The following is an 18,028-nucleotide window of genomic DNA, read 5'->3' as shown; positions in this document are numbered from 1 at the left end:
TCAAGGCGTGGAATTTTTTTTTTTGTGTTATTCCATTTTTATTAAATTTCTTAATATTATGGTATTTATTAAAAATGGAACTTTCTTTGGTATTGTGATTTTTCAGGTAGTAAATAATAAAGGAGTTCCCATAATAAAGATACCAATTTAATCCCCAATATTTATAATTCAGCAATAAATTCCAACTTACCATTTAAAGTTTAATGTTTTTAAAATGAGTAGTGCTACACCGACCTACTTTTTAGACCAACTATTGTGACTCACTATTTGGATAACGTTGTTGGGCTGCATTGCAATACACACAGACACATATTTATATATAAATCAAATAAGTGGGTCGGTGTAGCATTACTATTTTTAAAATTTAAAAACAGGAACCATATGTCCGACAATTATAAGTCTGACTCTCAGACCCTTAAAATTTGCGTATAAAACCGTATCATTCAAAATTTTGCTATATAGATTAACGTGAAAGTGGTAAATCTGTACGTATGTTCCCCATGCTTTTGCAAACAATGTATTTTTGGTTGATACTACGGGCGTAACTAAAGATCTTTATATAGTTATTAAAGTTTAGTTTATACTACTAATAAAGAGAAAAAGAAATAAACGAGAATGTACAATATACCAATGAAAAATGCAAGTTTTATCTTGGTTTCATTTCAAACAAAATATTGGTAAAACGGTAACCATCTTGGTACTCTCAAAAAATAAAATATTTGTCATATAATTCTCGGAAAATCTCTGCACTAAATGATAGATGGATTTCACAGCCCCAAAGCCCCTACTGTACTGTTTATGTCTTTTTTACAATTTAGAAGCACCTTCCTCGCGTCACTAAAATTATAATAAGTATTTTTTGTAATAATTTAGAAGCACCTCCCACGATTCTGAAACTACCGAATCCGCCTCAGGGTTTTTATACTACGACTACGTATATACTAGTAGATCGAGCTAACCCGTACGTTTAGCATACTTGTTTTCTATTATCACTAGAACCGGTCCAACGTGGTGAGTCTGGGGACCTACCATGTTGGACTCGTGTGACTCAGTAAGTATGAAGCAACGTATCATCACTCTTTTACCGCAAACGTCAACGACATTTTTAAATTCTCAAGTAGTCCACGTGATTCAAGTAAATAACCTACACGTACAAGGGTTGTCCCGTAATTTCCACATGTCTCCTCGAACCACACACCTTCGAACAACAACTCTACATACAGCCTCATTATTTCTCCACACGCAAACTCCAACTAAACTTCAACCGTCCAAAGTGGATGAGACAGCAGCACACGATAAATTAAAACCCACGCTTTATCACGATAACTAAAAATACAACGAGAAAATGAATGACACGTCACTAACATCAAATCAAAAAGTGGTGGACGTTACTCAGAATATCCATCAGATTTGAGTTTATGGCTTGGATTCCGAGGAAAAACAACACTCTACTTATCAAATAGCTGACGTACATATCAAACTGATAAGTCAAATGACTTATCAATGACTCTCTCTGCAAAACGTATCGAAGAAAGCGTCTTCTCTCTCTCTCTTTCCTATAAACTCACTATCGCTCTCCTCATTCTCATTCTCTCTCTCCTCTATCTTTTTCCTCTTTAACTTTTTTTCCTTTTCAGCTCTTTCCTTCTTTCTCTAGCTAGCTTATATATGTTCTCCAATGAACCACACCTCAAAACCCTAGTCATCACCACAGCCACCAAACACTCTCATACCTTCATAGCTTCATTTCTGTAAGTTTTTCTCTCTTTCTTACATGTTTACTTTTTTGTTTATGTATTTAATGAGTTTTGAATATTGATCTGATGTGTGTAGGAGAATCTGATTGGATAATTGAGGGCAAAAATGTCATCTTTGAGTAGAGAATTGGTGTTTTTGATACTACAATTTCTTGATGAAGAGAAGTTTAAGGATTCTGTTCATAAGTAAGTTTTTTTTTTTTATTGATTTATTTACTTTAGTCTTTTTGTCAAGAGTTGATTGTTTATGCTTTTATTTTTTTTTTAGGCTAGAGCAAGAATCAGGATTTTTCTTTAATATGAAATACTTCGAAGAAAAAGCACATGCTGGTGATTGGGATGAAGTGGAAAGATATTTATCTGGATTTACTAAAGTTGATGATAATAGATATTCTATGAAGATTTTTTTCGAAATCAGGAAGCAGAAGTATCTCGAAGCGCTTGATAAGTATGTGAGAATTTAGTATATATGTTGTTCGATATATTGATTTATCTGTTTTTGTTTATTAATTAATTGTTTTTTTTTTTGTTATTTAGGCACGACAGAGGAAAGGGTGTTGAGATATTAGTGAAGGATTTAAAAGTGTTTTCAACATTCAATGAAGAATTATTTAAAGAAATTACTCAGCTTTTAACTTTTGACAATTTCAGGTGATTTTATTATGTGTTTACCGTTTGGATATTTTAGAAAGGATGACATGGATAATGATTATTACAGTGAATTCTGTTAATAGAAGAAAAAAATTAATCGTGTGTTCTGGGTAGGCTTTAAAGCATTGATGTTACGACTTAGGAGTAGTTTATGGTCGATACCATTATAAGTTTTTTTTCTTAATTTGTTCTGTTTTTAATTCAGGGAAAATGAACAATTATCCAAGTATGGTGATACTAAATCGGCTCGAAGCATAATGCTTATAGAACTTAAAAAGCTGATTGAAGCGAATCCACTATTTCGAGATAAGCTCGTATTTCCTACCCTTAAGCAGTCAAGGTTACGGACTTTAATTAACCAAAGGTACGGTTGGATTCATATTGATTAGAAGTGTAATCCGTTGTTTGTGCTTAATTGCTTATGTATGTTGGTATTTCAGTATTTCACCTATTATTTAACTTTCCCCTTTTTTAAAACTGTTTGAGCGATATAGGCCGTCATTTTTATATTTTCCCCTCTCCTGTATATTAAGTATTATAGTTGTTAAGTAATTAACTAATTATCTTCCTTTATTGATTGTTTATTTTTTGACAAATATTTTGTTTAGTCCTTAAAATGTGGATAATGGTGCTTTCAGTTTGAACTGGCAACACCAGCTTTGTAAGAACCCAAGATCGAACCCAGACATCAAGACCTTATTCACTGACCACTCATGTGCACCTGCAAATGGCGCTCGTGCTGTGACTCCAGTTAATCTTCCAATTGCAGCTGTTGCAAAGCCTGCTACATATGGACCCCTTGGACCCCTTGGATCTCATGGAGTATGGAGTTATTCCTCTGATTTTTTTATATGTATTTCCGTTGTCATATTACTAACGAATGAATTTTTTTAATTACTGGATGCAGCCTTTTCCAACCACTGCAGCAACTGCAAATGTGAATGCTCTAGCAGGCTGGATGGCAAATGCAGCTGCATCATCATCTGTTCAGTCTGCTGGCGTTACTGCATCTTCAATACCTGTTTTACCAACTCAAGGTCAGAACTTAGTGCAGTTATAGTTGGTGTTCCAGTAGCTTCATTTCTATTTTTCAGTTTATTAAATTGCTTATATAATCACTGGAAATATGGTTTGAGAGAATCATGAACTACAGATTCAGAATTGAAAGCATTCCTAGTAAGCACAGAGAATCATGAATTATCCTAAAGCTGAAGACATTCTGATTAGTATTTGGATGCATACTTCCTGGTTTTAATAGTACCCGGCTTATAAGGTTCATCTAAGTACAAAAGCTGACTTCACACATTTTCTATTAGCAGTTGCTATTTTGAAACGCCCAAGAACGCCTCCAAATACTTTGAATATGGTTGATTTCCAAAGTACTGACCATGAGCAACTAATGAAGCGTTTGCGATCTGCTGATGAGGTATGTTGTCAATTTCAGAATCTTCACAGTTGCAGCTCCATTGAGCTGTATAGAAAGTTAGAAACTGATTTCCATGGCTTGCTAGAACAAAAATATGGTTATTCATTCATTTCATATTTCAGATTACCTATCCCGCACCACATCAACAATTCTCAAGGTCCATGGATGACCTTCCAAGAGCGGTAGTATGTTCCTTTCACCAGGGTTCCAATGTCACAAGCATGGATTTTCATCCATCTCATCACACACTACTTCTAGGTATGAAATTGTTACCCGTGCTAAATAAATTAATTTGCTTAAGATAAATTTTGTTCATTTCTTGTGTTTAATTTGTTCTTTTTTACTTAATTCAACAATCTGGGGAATAGTTGGTTCTGTTAATGGAGAAATCACTTTGTGGGAAATTGGTTTGCGAGAGAGGTTGGTGTCCAAGCCATTCAAAGTTTGGGACATGTCAGCTTGTTCTTTGCCGTTACAGGTTTATTTCGCATTTCTAATTTACATATGCTCTTAGATTCTTTCTACTGCTTTCTTTGACTTGTCTAGTTTATGTACATTTTAAGCCCATGAAGACATTTCCATGTGTCGAATCCTGTGCTATCTGAATGAGCATTTGTTTATCTTAGTGTTGGTAAGCTAATGTTTGATTTGAATATCTGATAACACGTTAAGACTGTACTGTTTTGATCTTTGGTGATGAACATTGTGCTAAAGAATTGAGTAGAACTCGTCCTTGAAAACTCCCAATTTCCCAAGTGTTTATACTTTATACACAACACATCCTAAAGGTACCTACGCGATGTGGGCTATTAACATCCTCCCCCTCTCAGTGCAAAGGCTGGAAGCACTGGGCCATATTCCTTCACGCAGCACTAGGTATTTATATCTTAATATTAAAGCTTGCACCCAATGTATTTTCCAAGCTCTATTAAAATTCCCCACCATCTCCTATTAAATTGGGAATTTCTCCCCTATTAAAAAGAGAAATTCTAGCACTTCTAAATTAAAAGGGGAGTTATTCTCCTACTAAAACGAGAATCACACAGCTAAATTAAGTCAACTATTAAAACGGGATCCCTCCCCAATTAAAAACGAGTTTTTAAAGCACAATTGAAATGGGTTTTCAACTAAAACGGGATCTTTTTTCCAATTAAAACATACGATTTTTCACGAAATTTGGATATGTTCTCGAATAAGTTTTCAAAATAGCCGGTGCGTATGCACGGGCCTACTTTATAGTATGAACCTAATTCATCATTGCTGTAAACCCATTCTGATTTTTCGTTAAACCCATAGTTAGAACTCATCCTTGAAAACCAGCTTACAGGGAGAAGGTGCTCAAGTGTTTTTAGTTTATATAAAGGGCAACACAAAGCTACCCAGGCGTGTGAGACTATTAACTCCTAGCATGTGAAGTAATTTAAAGTCTTGAGAAGAATTAGCTACAATCACTTAGATCATGTCATGCTTTTTTTAAAAAAATATAATTGGAAATGTGAAAGATATGAGATTACATTTGAAGGCATTCTGTATTTCTGTTGATTTTTTTGCTGTATACCTTTCATAAACATTTTAGGTCTTCACTAAGCAGAATGTTTAGAAGTCTTACTACTGAGATTTCTTACAGGCCTCTTTTGCAAAAGATCCATCGATATCTATTAGTCGTGTAACATGGAGCCCAGATGGAAACTTGATAGGTATGTGTCATTCTTACACAATTAGGATCAGCTATCTGGTATCATATGTCCACAATTTTAAATTTTTTACTGTTAATTTATATTTATATAATAGTCGTTATATTTGCGTTTTTGCAGGAATTGCGTTCACAAAACATTTGATTCACTTGTATGCCTGTCAAGGACTTAATGATTTACGCCAACAAGCGGAGGTGTTTTTCTCGACATTTACCTTCCTCTCCTGGTTATGCAATAATTGTAATTTCTGCTTGACTTTACTTCCTCTGTCCTGGCAGATTGATGCTCATGTTGGTGTTGTTAATGACTTAGCTTTCTCACATCCAAACAAACAACTATGTGTGGTAACATGTGGGGATGATAAACAAATAAAGGTGAGAGGAAGAAAACATTTCTTGTATCTATTATTAAATTTGTTTTTTTTTGCTAATCTTAATGCTGTATGACAGGTATGGGATTTGACTGGAAGAAAGCTGTACAACTTTGACGGCCATGACGCACCCGTTTATTCAGTATGCCCTCACCACAAGGAAAACATTCAGGTATGACTTCATATAGTTTTGCATTGTTTGCAACCACATCTATGTCAAAATTTTCATGCATGTAAAAGAGCCCAACTCGGAGGAAAATTCTTCTGAGATGCTGAACTCTTCTGTTGTACAATTAGCATGTCAAAGCTGCGATGAAGAGTGTTGTTCCTTTGTTTTTTAAAGCATTCATTGTACAACAATTACAATGCACACACTATCATTAAACACTAGAAATGCAATAATTTGGATTTTTATTTATAAAATTCCTTCCTTTCAAATCTTTAAAAACCCCTTTTTATAGTACGCTGCACAGGCTACAGTGAAGCACAAATTGTGAATTTATTTTGAATCACAATAACACCCCCCTTTTGTTTTGGTTCTCCCCGAACTTGGAAAATAGCAGTGTACCTTATATGGACTGATTGATACACATTTTAAATGCATGCATAGACGTTGCTGGTATGCCAGTACATAGAAGCGACTATTGGGAAATAAATTAAAAAGAACTGCATTGATTTTGGCTACAGGAACAGAAGAATTTGTCATGCATACTAATGGTGAAAACAAAGTTGATATATTCATTACCTTAATAACAACGAAACTTAACATATGAAATTGCTAAATATGAGGGTGATAAACCTCTGTTCTAACTCCTATACCTAGATATGAAGTATGGACATTTGATTTTGATGTATATATGCACCTTAGGTGGAGTTTGGATAGATAGACAGAGAGCTAAAAGCTTAAAATTGGGAAGAATACATAGGTTGAGGGTGGAGTTGGGAATCTTGGAGAGGCTATAATCCAGCAGTATCTACACAATTCTGGCTTGTAGATAAGGCCTTTTTGGAAAGCTTGTTTCAGAAACTTGTCGGAAACTGATTGAATTTGTAGGACACTTAAATTCGAAAAATTGTAAATGATTTCTTACGAACTGCCCCTCACCTCTCTCTTCATCTTCTCCACACATGGCTTTTCTTCTCTCTGCTTTTTGTCTTTCTATCCGAATTCCCCCTTAATAACTTCTAATTCTAGTTTGAAACTGCCTTCTGACATTTTTTGGAATTCGCAGTTCATTTTTTCAACTGCTATTGATGGAAAAATTAAGGCCTGGCTTTATGACAACATGGGTTCAAGAGTTGATTATGATGCTCCTGGACATGGTTGCACTACAATGCTTTACAGTGCAGATGGCACAAGGTAACAGATATTTTTCTTACTTTGGAATATAACAGATCATGTATGACTTATTATATATGGGTGTATGGTCCAGTGAGTAATACCTTACAGTGTGTGTGTGTATGTCTCAGGTTATTTTCATGTGGAACAAGTAAAGATGGGGACTCTTTCCTGGTTGAGTGGAATGAAAGTGAAGGAGCTATAAAGAGAACATACTCTGGGTTTAGAAAGAAATCAGCTGGCGTTGTGCAATTTGACACAACACAGAATCACTTTTTGGCTGCTGGTGAAGATCACCAGATAAAATTTTGGGATATGGACAATGTCAACATATTGACAAGCACAGAGGCTGAGGGTGGACTTCCGGTGTGCATGCTTAAATATATTTCCTACGTTTGATATTTTTGATTCATTTACGAGCAGTTTTTATCCCTGACATTATCATATTGGTTGTCTCAGAGTCTTCCTTGCTTGAGATTCAACAAGGAAGGAATACTTCTTGCTGTTTCAACAGCAGACAATGGATTCAAGATCCTTGCAAATACTGAAGGTCTTCGATCTCTGAGGGCATTCGAAAGCCGGTCCTTTGAAGGATTGAGAGCGCAAAATGAAACTTCTGGGTTAAAGGTTGTGATGTTTTTTGTAAATAACATATGTGGAATTTGTGTAAGACACTTTCTAATTTTGATTTCATTAATCAGATATCTGGTCCTTCTGCGGTCGCAAATGTCAGCCCCGCCGTAAGCAAAATGGAAAGACTTGACCGTAGCTCTCCTTCAAGGCCTTCGCCTATTCGTGTATGATATATTAATTGCGTCAACCTTTGAGGATTATTTGTTTACACGTTCTCCACCGTGGTGTTTGAGTTGTAAATGGTGCTTGGCCAGGCATTGCGTTTTTAGTTTTTCACAATAATATTCTCTTGCTTCTTTGTGTTAGCATAAGCCTTTCACTTAGGCCTGGCCAGTGCTTTAGCATTTTTTTTGCTGTCTTGGCAAACCGCTAACTCTTTCATTTTCAATTTTTCTCAATTCTGTAGAATGGAGTTGACCATACAATAAGAACCACAGAAAAGCCAAGAACTTTGGAAGATGCATCGGATAAGGCCAAACTGTGGGAGTTGGCTGAAATCATGGATCCGACTAAGTGCCGAGTAGTCACAATGCCAGACAGTGCTGACTCTGCAAGCAAGGTTTGTTGGTATTATATATTTTATTCCTCATGCTGGTACACTCCACAACCTTTTCTCTGATAAGAGTTCCATGTTATCTAGGTTGCACGACTTCTTTACACAAATTCTGGTGCAAATCTTTTGGCGCTTGGATCCAACGGGACTCAAAAGCTATGGAAGTGGAGCCGCAGTGAGCGAAATCCAAGTGGCAAGGTATTGTTTAGCTATAACTGTTATTTGTCTTTGTGATTTCCACTGGATTGTTAAATGGCACCTAACTTAAGATCTCTGAATCCTTTGAGGGTTAAAGGCCACTGCCAGTGTTGTACCCCAGCAATGGCAACCAACCAGTGGTCTTACTATGAAAAATGATGTCTCAGATGTCAATCTTGACGAAGCAGTCCCGTGCATTGCACTCTCGAAGAATGATTCATACGTAATGTCTGCCTGTGGTGGGAAGGTCTCATTATTCAACATGATGACTTTCAAGGTAATATATTAAAAGATCAAATATGCATTTCGACCTTTACATACTGTAAATGTCCAGCTCTTAAGATAACTGAGCTCTGATCTGCAGGTAATGACAACATTTATGCCACCTCCGCCAGCTTCAACCTTCCTAGCATTTCATCCACAAGATAATAACATTATAGCGATTGGAATGGAGGATTTCACCATTAATATATACAATGTTAGGGTGGATGAGGTAATTACCACTAACATCTGATAATCCCATTAATAGATTTCGAGCCCTAGAAAACGGAAGTGATATATCCTACTTTTTGAATTAATCCCATTAACAGGTCAAAACAATTTTGAAAGGTCACCAGAAGCGCATAACCGGTCTCGCTTTTTCCACCAATCTTAATATCCTAGTTTCATCAGGTGCTGATGCTCAGGTAAGTCAGATGAATGCCTATTTCGTTTATGTGGTTTAACAAGTTTGTTAGTAATCTAGTATGTTCAGAGTGGATTTCTCACTTTTTTACAAATTGGATTAAGCTATTTTTTACTTCCATTGATTTGTTTTCAGGACACTTTCGTTGGTATAATTTTCTCTTCTAGTTCCTTCCTTCCTTACTCGGCAAATATTTTCATCTCCAACGTACATATATTATTTTTCTTCCTTTTTGTATTGGTTGTTGTTGTTACTAGTACTAGTACTATTATTATTGATATTATTATTATTATTATTATTATTATTATAAACACTATTAATATTATTGTTAGTGTTATTAGGGTACCTTTGTTATTTTTATTTTTATTATTATTATCATTACCATTATCATTATTATTATCATCATCATCATTGTTGACCCCAAAGACTAGGTGTGGTCCCACCTATGTCCCCCCAAGACTCTCCTAATATATAAATAGAATTGACTCTTCATATAAGTTCGAGCTTATGGAGAAATTGACAAATTGACATGGTATCAGAGTCTGGTTTCTGAGAGGTCTTGGGTTCAACTTTGTCCGGGTACACTAAATAATGTGTTTAGCCTGTTGACTTCCAGCGTGTTCCGCTGAGGGGGAGTGTTGACCCCAAAGACTAGGTGTGGTCCCACCTATGCCCCCCAAGACTCTCTTAATATATAAATAGAATTGACCTTTCATATAAGTTCGTATTATGGAGAAATTGGCAATTTGACAATCATCATTAGGAGTCTATTATTGATCTGTAGGAGCCAGGAGTGCATGTGTTCCTCTAGGACCCCATGAAAAACTAAAGCTGAAGTCAATCATTTTCCTTCTCATTTTGATCCTAGCTGTAGCAAATGGTTCTTAGTTCCTTCATCTTTGGGGCATATAATAGTTCCAAATTGTGATCTAGCTTGTCCGTCTGAAAACATTTATGTGAACGGATGAAGTCATAGTTTTCGTTCTCGCTATGGAATGACGGTCTATTATCGTTCATTCAATAAAGGTTTTAAGTTTGAAATGTTGAGGGATAGTCCTATCCTCAAAATGTGCATACGCACGCCCCCACACATGCGCATGCATGTATTTTCTTTATCGTCATGTTTTCATGCTCTCAGCTCTTTTGATGAATTTTATGCAATCTGGATCTGGAGTTATTGGCTCCCAGATCCTGAACTGCTATCTATCTGTGATTATCTTGAATGTTCTCTTGATTTCTTGTGTTCTTAGTATGCTTAATGAGTTTTAACATCTTTTATAACTACACTTTAAAGTTGGGAGTGAATTCATCGTATAGTAACTAGATATCCAAGGTTTGGAGTTTGTTGATTTTCTCTATCCAAATTGGATAAGTGGATAAGGGCATTTCCACACAACTTCATGCCAGATCTCTCGTATAACTACAACTGCTCTGTTTTGCAGCTTTCCACATGGAACACTGATACATGGGAGAAAAGGAAGACTATGACAATCCAAGTGCCTGCTGGGAAGGTAACTGTAGGTGACACTCGACTTCAGTTTCACTCTGATCAGATTCACTTGTTGGTATCTCATGAAACCCAGCTAGCTATATATGATGCCTCTAAGATGGAATGTATCCAGCAGGTAGAATTTAGAAACTTACACTTCCAGTATATGTGGCTGACACAATTGTCTAATGTGTTCAATCACTTCTACCATTGCAGTGGGTTCCCCAAGAAGTTCTCCCTGCACCGATATCTTATGCAGCATACTCTTGCAACAGCCAACTAATTTATGCTACTTTTTGTGATGGTAATGTTGGTGTATTCGATGCTGAGAGCCTGAGACTTAGATCCCGTATTGCCTCATCAGCGTACTTGCCCCAGGCAGCGTTGAACAGGTAACTTTGTAACTTGAGCCAACATCATGAGCAAAAATAATAATAAAAATATATAAATAAAAAGAAAATAAAATAAGAAATAAAACCTTTCTAGGAGTACTAATTTACGTTTTTGGATGTTGAGATGAAGAGATTTGATTTTTGTTGTGGATATTGTTCAGTAAAACCTAAAAAAGTGGACAAACTTTCCCAAAATAGTAATCCTAAATCTGTTATTGTTCACGATGGAGGATAGATGTTGATCAAATTAAATATTAAGTTTGTGATGTAGAAAGTGGAGGACAGCTTTTTGTAGTAAAGGCATGTAAACATTGTGTGGGAAAATATTTGGAGACATAAATGAGATAAGTCCTGATTTGTTTCTAAATTTTGGGCTGCTGAAAAGAAGATAGTGTTTGAATTGAACTGGGCTGGTAGGTGAAGGTGTTTATATTGCGTATGGTAGTTAGGGAAGACACACATACAGAAAGAGTGTACTTAAGAAAGTGAATAACTCCTACTCAGATAAACTAAACAGAACTTGTTTAGGATGGATTGCCATGTAAGAGATAAACTAAATGGTTGTACTAGTGTCAGTGAATATGAAATTTTGTTTTAGCAGTGCAAACTGAAGTCCCTGGAAGTGCTAAGGAAAACCATGACGAGGTAGGTAGAAAGATAACGATATACTCGTTGAATGAGGAGTGAGAACATGGCTATAGATGGAGTTGAATAGTGGTGAAACTTAATGTGACGACCCCTGTAAATGGAATGTAGATTCCAAATAAGACGAGATTGTATAGTGAGATCAAAATCAAGTCTGAGCAAGGAACTTGAGTAAACTGACTGCCAAATCCATATGGTTCCTAAGTTTCTAATCTCTTAGTCATTGTTGTGCTCTTATGTTTCTCCGTTTAATCTTAACTGATGTTCACCACTGAAGCTGTGATTTTTTATTTCTTGTAGCCAAGATGTTCATCCGGTGGTCATTGCAACACATCCACATGAGCCAAATCAATTTGCTATTGGCTTGACAGATGGAACTGTTAAAGTGGTTGAGCCTTCTGAATCACAGGTGCAGTGGCTAGTGGCAGGACCAAATGATAATGGTATACCGAATGGCAGGACAACAACGTCATCTGCCACCAGCAACCTGGCTCCGGAGCAACTCCAAAGATGAGTACTTGTGTAGGTTTATGTCCTCATTTGTCTCTGTATTTTATGCCTTCTGCAATAGACTAGCGTTTTTTAGCTTTATATATGTTCTCTCTCAAAGTTAATCATAGGAAGGAATAATTAATTTATTGAACGTCTGTTTACATAATAAATCTTATTATATTATTGATATTTTTATCTGATCATTCATTTCTTGTCCATATGGTTGGAAATAATATAGCCGAATTTGATTGTATTTTCTTTGGCTGGCACTCGTCCTTTCTCTTTCCCCTTTTTATAGCAAGAATAAGTGAATCTAGTCCAAGTGACTGTTCGCAAACTAGACCTAGTATCTGAGTCTTTAGCATTGAGTTGAATTCTTACATATACCGTATTGTATATTAAGAAATTACAATGGAAGAGGCAACAAGTTGCGCTCTTAGCCCCTTAGTACCTAGTACCTACTGAAAATTTCAATCAAGAGCGGGTAATACAATTGGAAAGACTAGCACGTGAGGGAGATCCTATACAAATTAAAGTAGCAAATGACGCTCACTACCAGTCTATACAATTTAAAGTACCACATGACGATGCCTCATCTGTCTACCCTCTACACCTTTCAATTATAAGCTGCTAGTTTACCACTCAAAGAGAAAGCCTACACTCTTGAAGTTGAAGAAGGCAGTATGCGCTCAAGGCCAAGGGTCACCTGGTCACCTTTGACGTACCTTTCCCAGTCGAACTTTCCCAGTCGAACGTCATGTCTTCAGATCTGAACTTCCTCCTTTAAATTGGTTGGATGGCCACTAAGAAAGACATGCTTAATTTTGATCATACTGAAAGCCAAGTGCGAGATGATATTCACTCGTTTTGTTTAAAACTGTAACTTGACTAACAAAAAATATAATCATTCTCATCGATCAATTTCTTTTTGAGTTCGTCTTTGACAATAAAGTGAACCCATAATTTTTGCTTTTAACTTGCTCCCCTAGTCGCCTGGCTAACCAGTATAGGAAAGGAAGGGCTGTTTACACACTATTCTATGGTTGGAGTTGGAGTTGGAGTCGGAGTCGGAGTCCCATAGAACAGAACCCAGAAGTAGAGTTTTGACTTTTGAGGCACTGTTGCAGTGCTCTACTCCACGATGAGTTAGGATTAACTTTGTGACAACTTTTCATGCGGACAGGAAGGCGGGAACAGAAGCCAATGCTGGGTATCACAATTGATATGTCCAGAAAGCTTTCTTAAGAAGTACTACACTGCTACTGCCAGAGGAAGTTGAGATCAAGGTCGCAGAACATTCAGTTAGCCTCTTAACTGTCTTAAGGTCATTTATCGGACTTCATAAGATTTGAATTTTGAAGGGGATTGTCAATGTGTGTATTGGCCCGAAAGTCCAAAACTAAATCGTCGGTTCGACAGTGGGGGAGGAGAAATGTGGACTGGTCAATCTATTATCTCTGTTAAATTGTCAAATTCCTATAGAGGTCTCTCTTAAGAAACCTCAGGGTTGGGTTACTTCTATGCACATCTAGATGCTCAAACTGTTACCCAAATTGGCAGCATGGGTTTGACCGCTTGGAAGAGGAGGCGTATAGTTTGCCCACTTTCAGATTCTGCTACTTTCTTTGGATCGAAGCTGAAATCTCTCTACTTGTACCCAAGTGCCGAAAGTATCTTCGGGTTTGCCGTCCGTTTTGTTAGTGTTTTTAAATCATATTAGAACGACAGGTTTTGTTGTCACTTAAATTGTATTAGCAACTAGTTCAACTAAGGACAGTGTTAAAATAGTTAACAAGAAGAAAATGTTGGTGTTAGACTAGTTCAACTAAGAAAAACAGAAGAAAAGGTAGACTACCTCACTACCGTATTATTCACTCGTTTGTATTGAGATTTGAGATAAAAACACCACTACCTGGAGTACAAATATCACTGTGTAGCCTAAAGTTCGATGAAAGTTAATATTTTGGCCTGGTCAACAATTTGCGGAAAATTTTAAAAGAGTTTTTTTTGTTCTTCTTAAATTATAGGAATCTTTGTGTGATTGTGTTTGGAAGGTCTTCAAAGAGCATACAGTCCATGTGAGCCAAAAAGAAACAAAGAAAACACCAACCACCAATCAAAAGCATATAGAGTTTGATGCTCTATAAATACTTGACCACCTTTCTTGTCACCTCATCGATCAGGCAGTTTTATCTTCTATTTTTCGATTGATTGAGGTTATTAATCAGCTAGAAGTTAAGCATCATGGTGGCTGGAAGTTTCTCAGATGAGTTTACATCTCCAATCCCTCCCAAGAGGTTCTGGGCTGCAGCTATAGTGGATTCGCATAACATCATTCCTAAGATTGCCCCCCAGTACATAGAAAGCATAGAACTTGAAGGTGATGGAGGAGTTGGCACTATCAAGACTTTTAAGTTTGGCCCAGGTATACTTGTTATTTCTAAATGCAACTCATCTCCCTTCCCGGCTTCTGTGCAGAAGCTCATGGACCCTAAGCAGTAGATTATATCATTACTTCCTGTGTTGAATACATGCTATATGCCACCATGTTGACTAGGTGTAAGACTGTAAGTGCAAGTGTGTAACTAGTAAACTCATCGCAAATCCTAGTTATGATATGGTTTTTTTTTTACCAATTTACCATTGTGTTTTGTGATAATACAGAACACTCAATAGCGCAGCTTCTAATACGTATTTTGTAGGTCTGGGAACAAGAATTTTGTATATATATTCGTGACAGTATGGTACTTTTAATCATGTGAAACTAAGTAGTGAAGAATAAACCTGAGAAAATGCTAAGATGGAACTCCTAATGGAGCGGTTTCAACACCGATGGAAGATTTCTTAAATTCTCGAAGAACATATAGATCGTTTCAGGAGTCAGGACATAATATAATATGATAATATCGAGGCACTTGGCTTGGTTGGGGTGGAAGTTTCATAGAACTATGCGAAGTTGGGTTTGAGGGTTGATAATATATAGTAGTATGATTTGCAGAAAAAAAAAAGAACTATGCGAAGTTGGTGTATGAATCGTTGTATGGAGCATCTGTTTTTGGTAATGTCAACTAGTACTTAACGTTTATATTACACATCAATCCCACGTTATGACGTTAAGCATAACTAGTATGTCCAGAAGGCCACAGTTCCTTTTTATATTTTTTTATGACCCTGAAATGCTTCATTGCAATTTTCTTTTTAAAGTCGAACACTAACTAATTTTTTGGAGACCCAATACTTAAAATTTTCTAGATGCTAAAAAGACACTAAAAATTTCAAAAATTCCGTTCCAGATAATGTATTAAGAACAGAAATATTGCAAGATGCCTAGATGGCTGACCAATAAGAATTCTTGGTTACAATGTGCAGGTGTGAAGGACATGATAGTGAAAAACCGGGTGGATGTGTTAGATGCGGAGAACTTCTTGTACAAATACACAGTAGTTGGAGGAAGCGGAAAATTCGAAACAGCTAATTTCCAGATTAAATTAGACACTTCTGAAGATGGAGGAAGTGTGTGCAAAATATGCGGAGAATATACTACTGTTGGAGACTATGTGCCAACAGAAGCTGAAGGCAGTGCAGCCAAGGGAGGGACTGTGAGGATGTTGAAGGCAGTTGAAGGTTATCTTCTAGCCAAACCTGAAGCCTATGCTTAGTTTGATGGCTATTTACTTTTCCTTGACAAGGATAGCTTCTTCGATCCTGCCTGTGGCTTTATCATTGTGTTTCTTTGTTATTATTCCTCGTCTATTAAGGTTGAATGAGTGCTGTGTCACTGAAATCATAGAAATGAGAATGAGTATGAGTATGGGTTTGTTTATTGTGTTGTTTGTTCACTACTTTTTTGTTTGAATGCACCTTTTCCCCATCTATATTGTTATGGACATCGAATAAAATGACCAAATTTGGCTGTATAACCTTAAAAGTCTGTTATCCAAAAATAAATAAATAAAATTAAAACTCTACATTGTTTTGATCTATGCCTACATCAAAGTCCTTAGCTTGATATAAACATCGTTTGGCTCGTTGTCAAATTGGTTTCGTGGTGTAGTTGGTTATCACGTCAGTCTAACACACTGAAGGTCTCCGGTTCAAGCCCGGGCGAAGCCAATGCAGACCATTATTTTTAACTTTTTTTGGTATGAAGTTGAGAGAAGAAATAGAGATAGGAAAAAACGGAAAATGCAAATGAGATTGAACCGTGAGTGATAGAGAAACTCAAAGTTGTTTACTCAACTACCCCACTAAGACTAACTCCAAAGTCCAACCCATCTCCAAAAAGCTATATATGCGGGAACCCACCTCCAGAGCTGGCTCAAGGGAATGTGAGGCCTAAAAGGCGACTCGATCGGAGGCCTTTTTTTTTAATGGTTTTCTATAATCATTAGAAAAATTGAGAAAGACTCTAGGCAGAAATCCACCATGATCGTCAAGAGAAGTGAAAGAGGAAAACTTGGAAATGACTCAATGAGAAAAAACATAACAATTTTTTAAAATTTTCGTTTATTTCTTATTCTTAAATACAACGATTCAACGAGAATATTACAAAATATTACAAGGAAAATTAATGTAAATAGGCACTTATTACCCTTAGTTGTATTGTGAACTTTGAGATATTAATAGTTGTATGTATGTGATTATCTTATATTCACTCTTAAGTATATGTTGGAGTAACAATATGTTACGGTATGCAGTATATTTAGCAAGTATATTGTAATCTTAACAAGTGTATCGTAATCTTTTCCTAGATATATAGATATCCTATAATCATTCCTATAATAATGGGAGATCTTATGTATTTATAGAATCCTTCTTGTATATATACCCCCTTGATATATCAATAAAGATCATCAAATATATTCATTCAAACATCTTTGACATGAGATTAGAACCAACTCCGATTTCCTTTCCACTACTCCATTACTATAAGAATCAGAACATTTTTTTTGTGTTTGGTTTTCTTTTCTGATCATATAATAAAATTTGTCACATTATATCAGATTGTATTTATTATTCCCCTTCTTACTTATCGTTGTTTTCTATTGATCTAGTTCATTGTTTGTGTTTTATATCATAATGAACAAATTAAATTCCAATAATTATTCCGTTGTCGTGCATTCTAATAATGATTCCGTTGTTATGCTTCCTCTTTATATGAGAGAAACGTCCTCACTCCTTCCTCCAGAACGACTTGATGGTACTAATTACATCGAGTGGTCCTTGAATGCGCAGTACAAGATCAGGGGCAGAAAACGTTGGGGCTTTATTTCTGGTACTAAGGTTGCTCCAACAAACATAAATTTTGAGGAATATGAAGATTGGGAGGACGAGAACTGTCTGGTTAAGTCTTGGCTTCTTGATGCAATGACCAAGGACATCAGGTCAATTTTCCTTCGCTTGTTTATAGCCAAGGAAATATGGGAAATTGCTAAACAAACTGACTCGGTCAGCCAAAATGCATCAAAGGGTTATCAGTTGTATTGTGAGGTAATTTCTGTCCACCAAAATGGAGGTTATATTATTCCTTATTTTGGAAAACTACAAAAATTATGGCAGGAATTTGACGTTATTGAAGGTTGCACTATAGAGTGTGCCAATGACATTAAGAAATATACCACAAAGGTTAATTCTCAGCATGTGTATGTTTTCTTGGCCGGTATTGATTCTCATTTGGATGGGGTTCACGGTTGTGTTCTTGCTA

General features: G+C 36.3%; 2 protein-coding genes and 1 non-coding gene across 6 annotated transcripts; all 3 read left to right on the top strand.

The window, feature by feature from the left end:
- The first annotated feature begins 1,527 nt into the window (after positions 1-1,527).
- Positions 1,528-13,805, top strand: LOC147516581 (TOPLESS-related 2). 4 transcript variants are annotated; one of them, XM_086589132.1, is made up of 26 exons: positions 1,528-1,751; positions 1,834-1,943; positions 2,026-2,205; positions 2,295-2,408; positions 2,614-2,772; positions 3,047-3,230; positions 3,316-3,445; positions 3,728-3,834; positions 3,957-4,092; positions 4,203-4,312; positions 5,462-5,722; positions 5,807-5,902; positions 5,978-6,070; positions 7,131-7,258; positions 7,369-7,603; positions 7,697-7,864; positions 7,939-8,034; positions 8,277-8,429; positions 8,511-8,621; positions 8,719-8,898; positions 8,986-9,114; positions 9,212-9,307; positions 10,749-10,931; positions 11,012-11,187; positions 12,133-12,354; positions 13,508-13,805. In XM_086589132.1, exons 2-25 carry the CDS (start codon positions 1,864-1,866, stop codon positions 12,344-12,346), a joined length of 3,519 nt encoding a protein of 1,172 aa, XP_086445258.1. In that variant the 5' UTR covers positions 1,528-1,751; positions 1,834-1,863; the 3' UTR covers positions 12,347-12,354; positions 13,508-13,805. The 4 variants fall into 4 exon arrangements, with proteins under 4 accessions (XP_086445258.1, XP_086445260.1, XP_086445259.1 ...); XM_086589134.1 differs by lacking the exon at positions 13,508-13,805 and having other exon boundaries at positions 5,462-5,531; positions 5,649-5,722; positions 12,133-12,527; XM_086589133.1 differs by lacking the exon at positions 13,508-13,805 and having other exon boundaries at positions 3,725-3,834; positions 5,462-5,531; positions 5,649-5,722; positions 12,133-12,527.
- Positions 13,806-14,351: 546 nt separating this feature from the next.
- On the top strand, positions 14,352-16,147 carry LOC147516580 (major strawberry allergen Fra a 1-2-like). The gene is made up of 2 exons (XM_086589135.1): positions 14,352-14,749; positions 15,694-16,147. Exons 1-2 carry the CDS (start codon positions 14,569-14,571, stop codon positions 15,981-15,983), a joined length of 471 nt encoding a protein of 156 aa, XP_086445261.1. The 5' UTR covers positions 14,352-14,568; the 3' UTR covers positions 15,984-16,147.
- A 216-nt stretch (positions 16,148-16,363) lies between these two features.
- Positions 16,364-16,437, top strand: TRNAV-AAC (transfer RNA valine (anticodon AAC)). Its single transcript has one exon. It is a non-coding gene; the product is annotated as a tRNA-Val (tRNA).
- The last annotated feature ends 1,591 nt before the right edge of the window (positions 16,438-18,028 follow it).

The sequence above is a fragment of the Coptis chinensis genome, chromosome 2, assembly GCF_015680905.1.
Source record: "Coptis chinensis isolate HL-2020 chromosome 2, ASM1568090v1, whole genome shotgun sequence".
Taxonomy (NCBI): domain Eukaryota; kingdom Viridiplantae; phylum Streptophyta; class Magnoliopsida; order Ranunculales; family Ranunculaceae; genus Coptis; species Coptis chinensis.
Note: the sequence above shows the minus strand (reverse complement) of the source record. Positions and strands in the feature narration are given on the sequence as shown.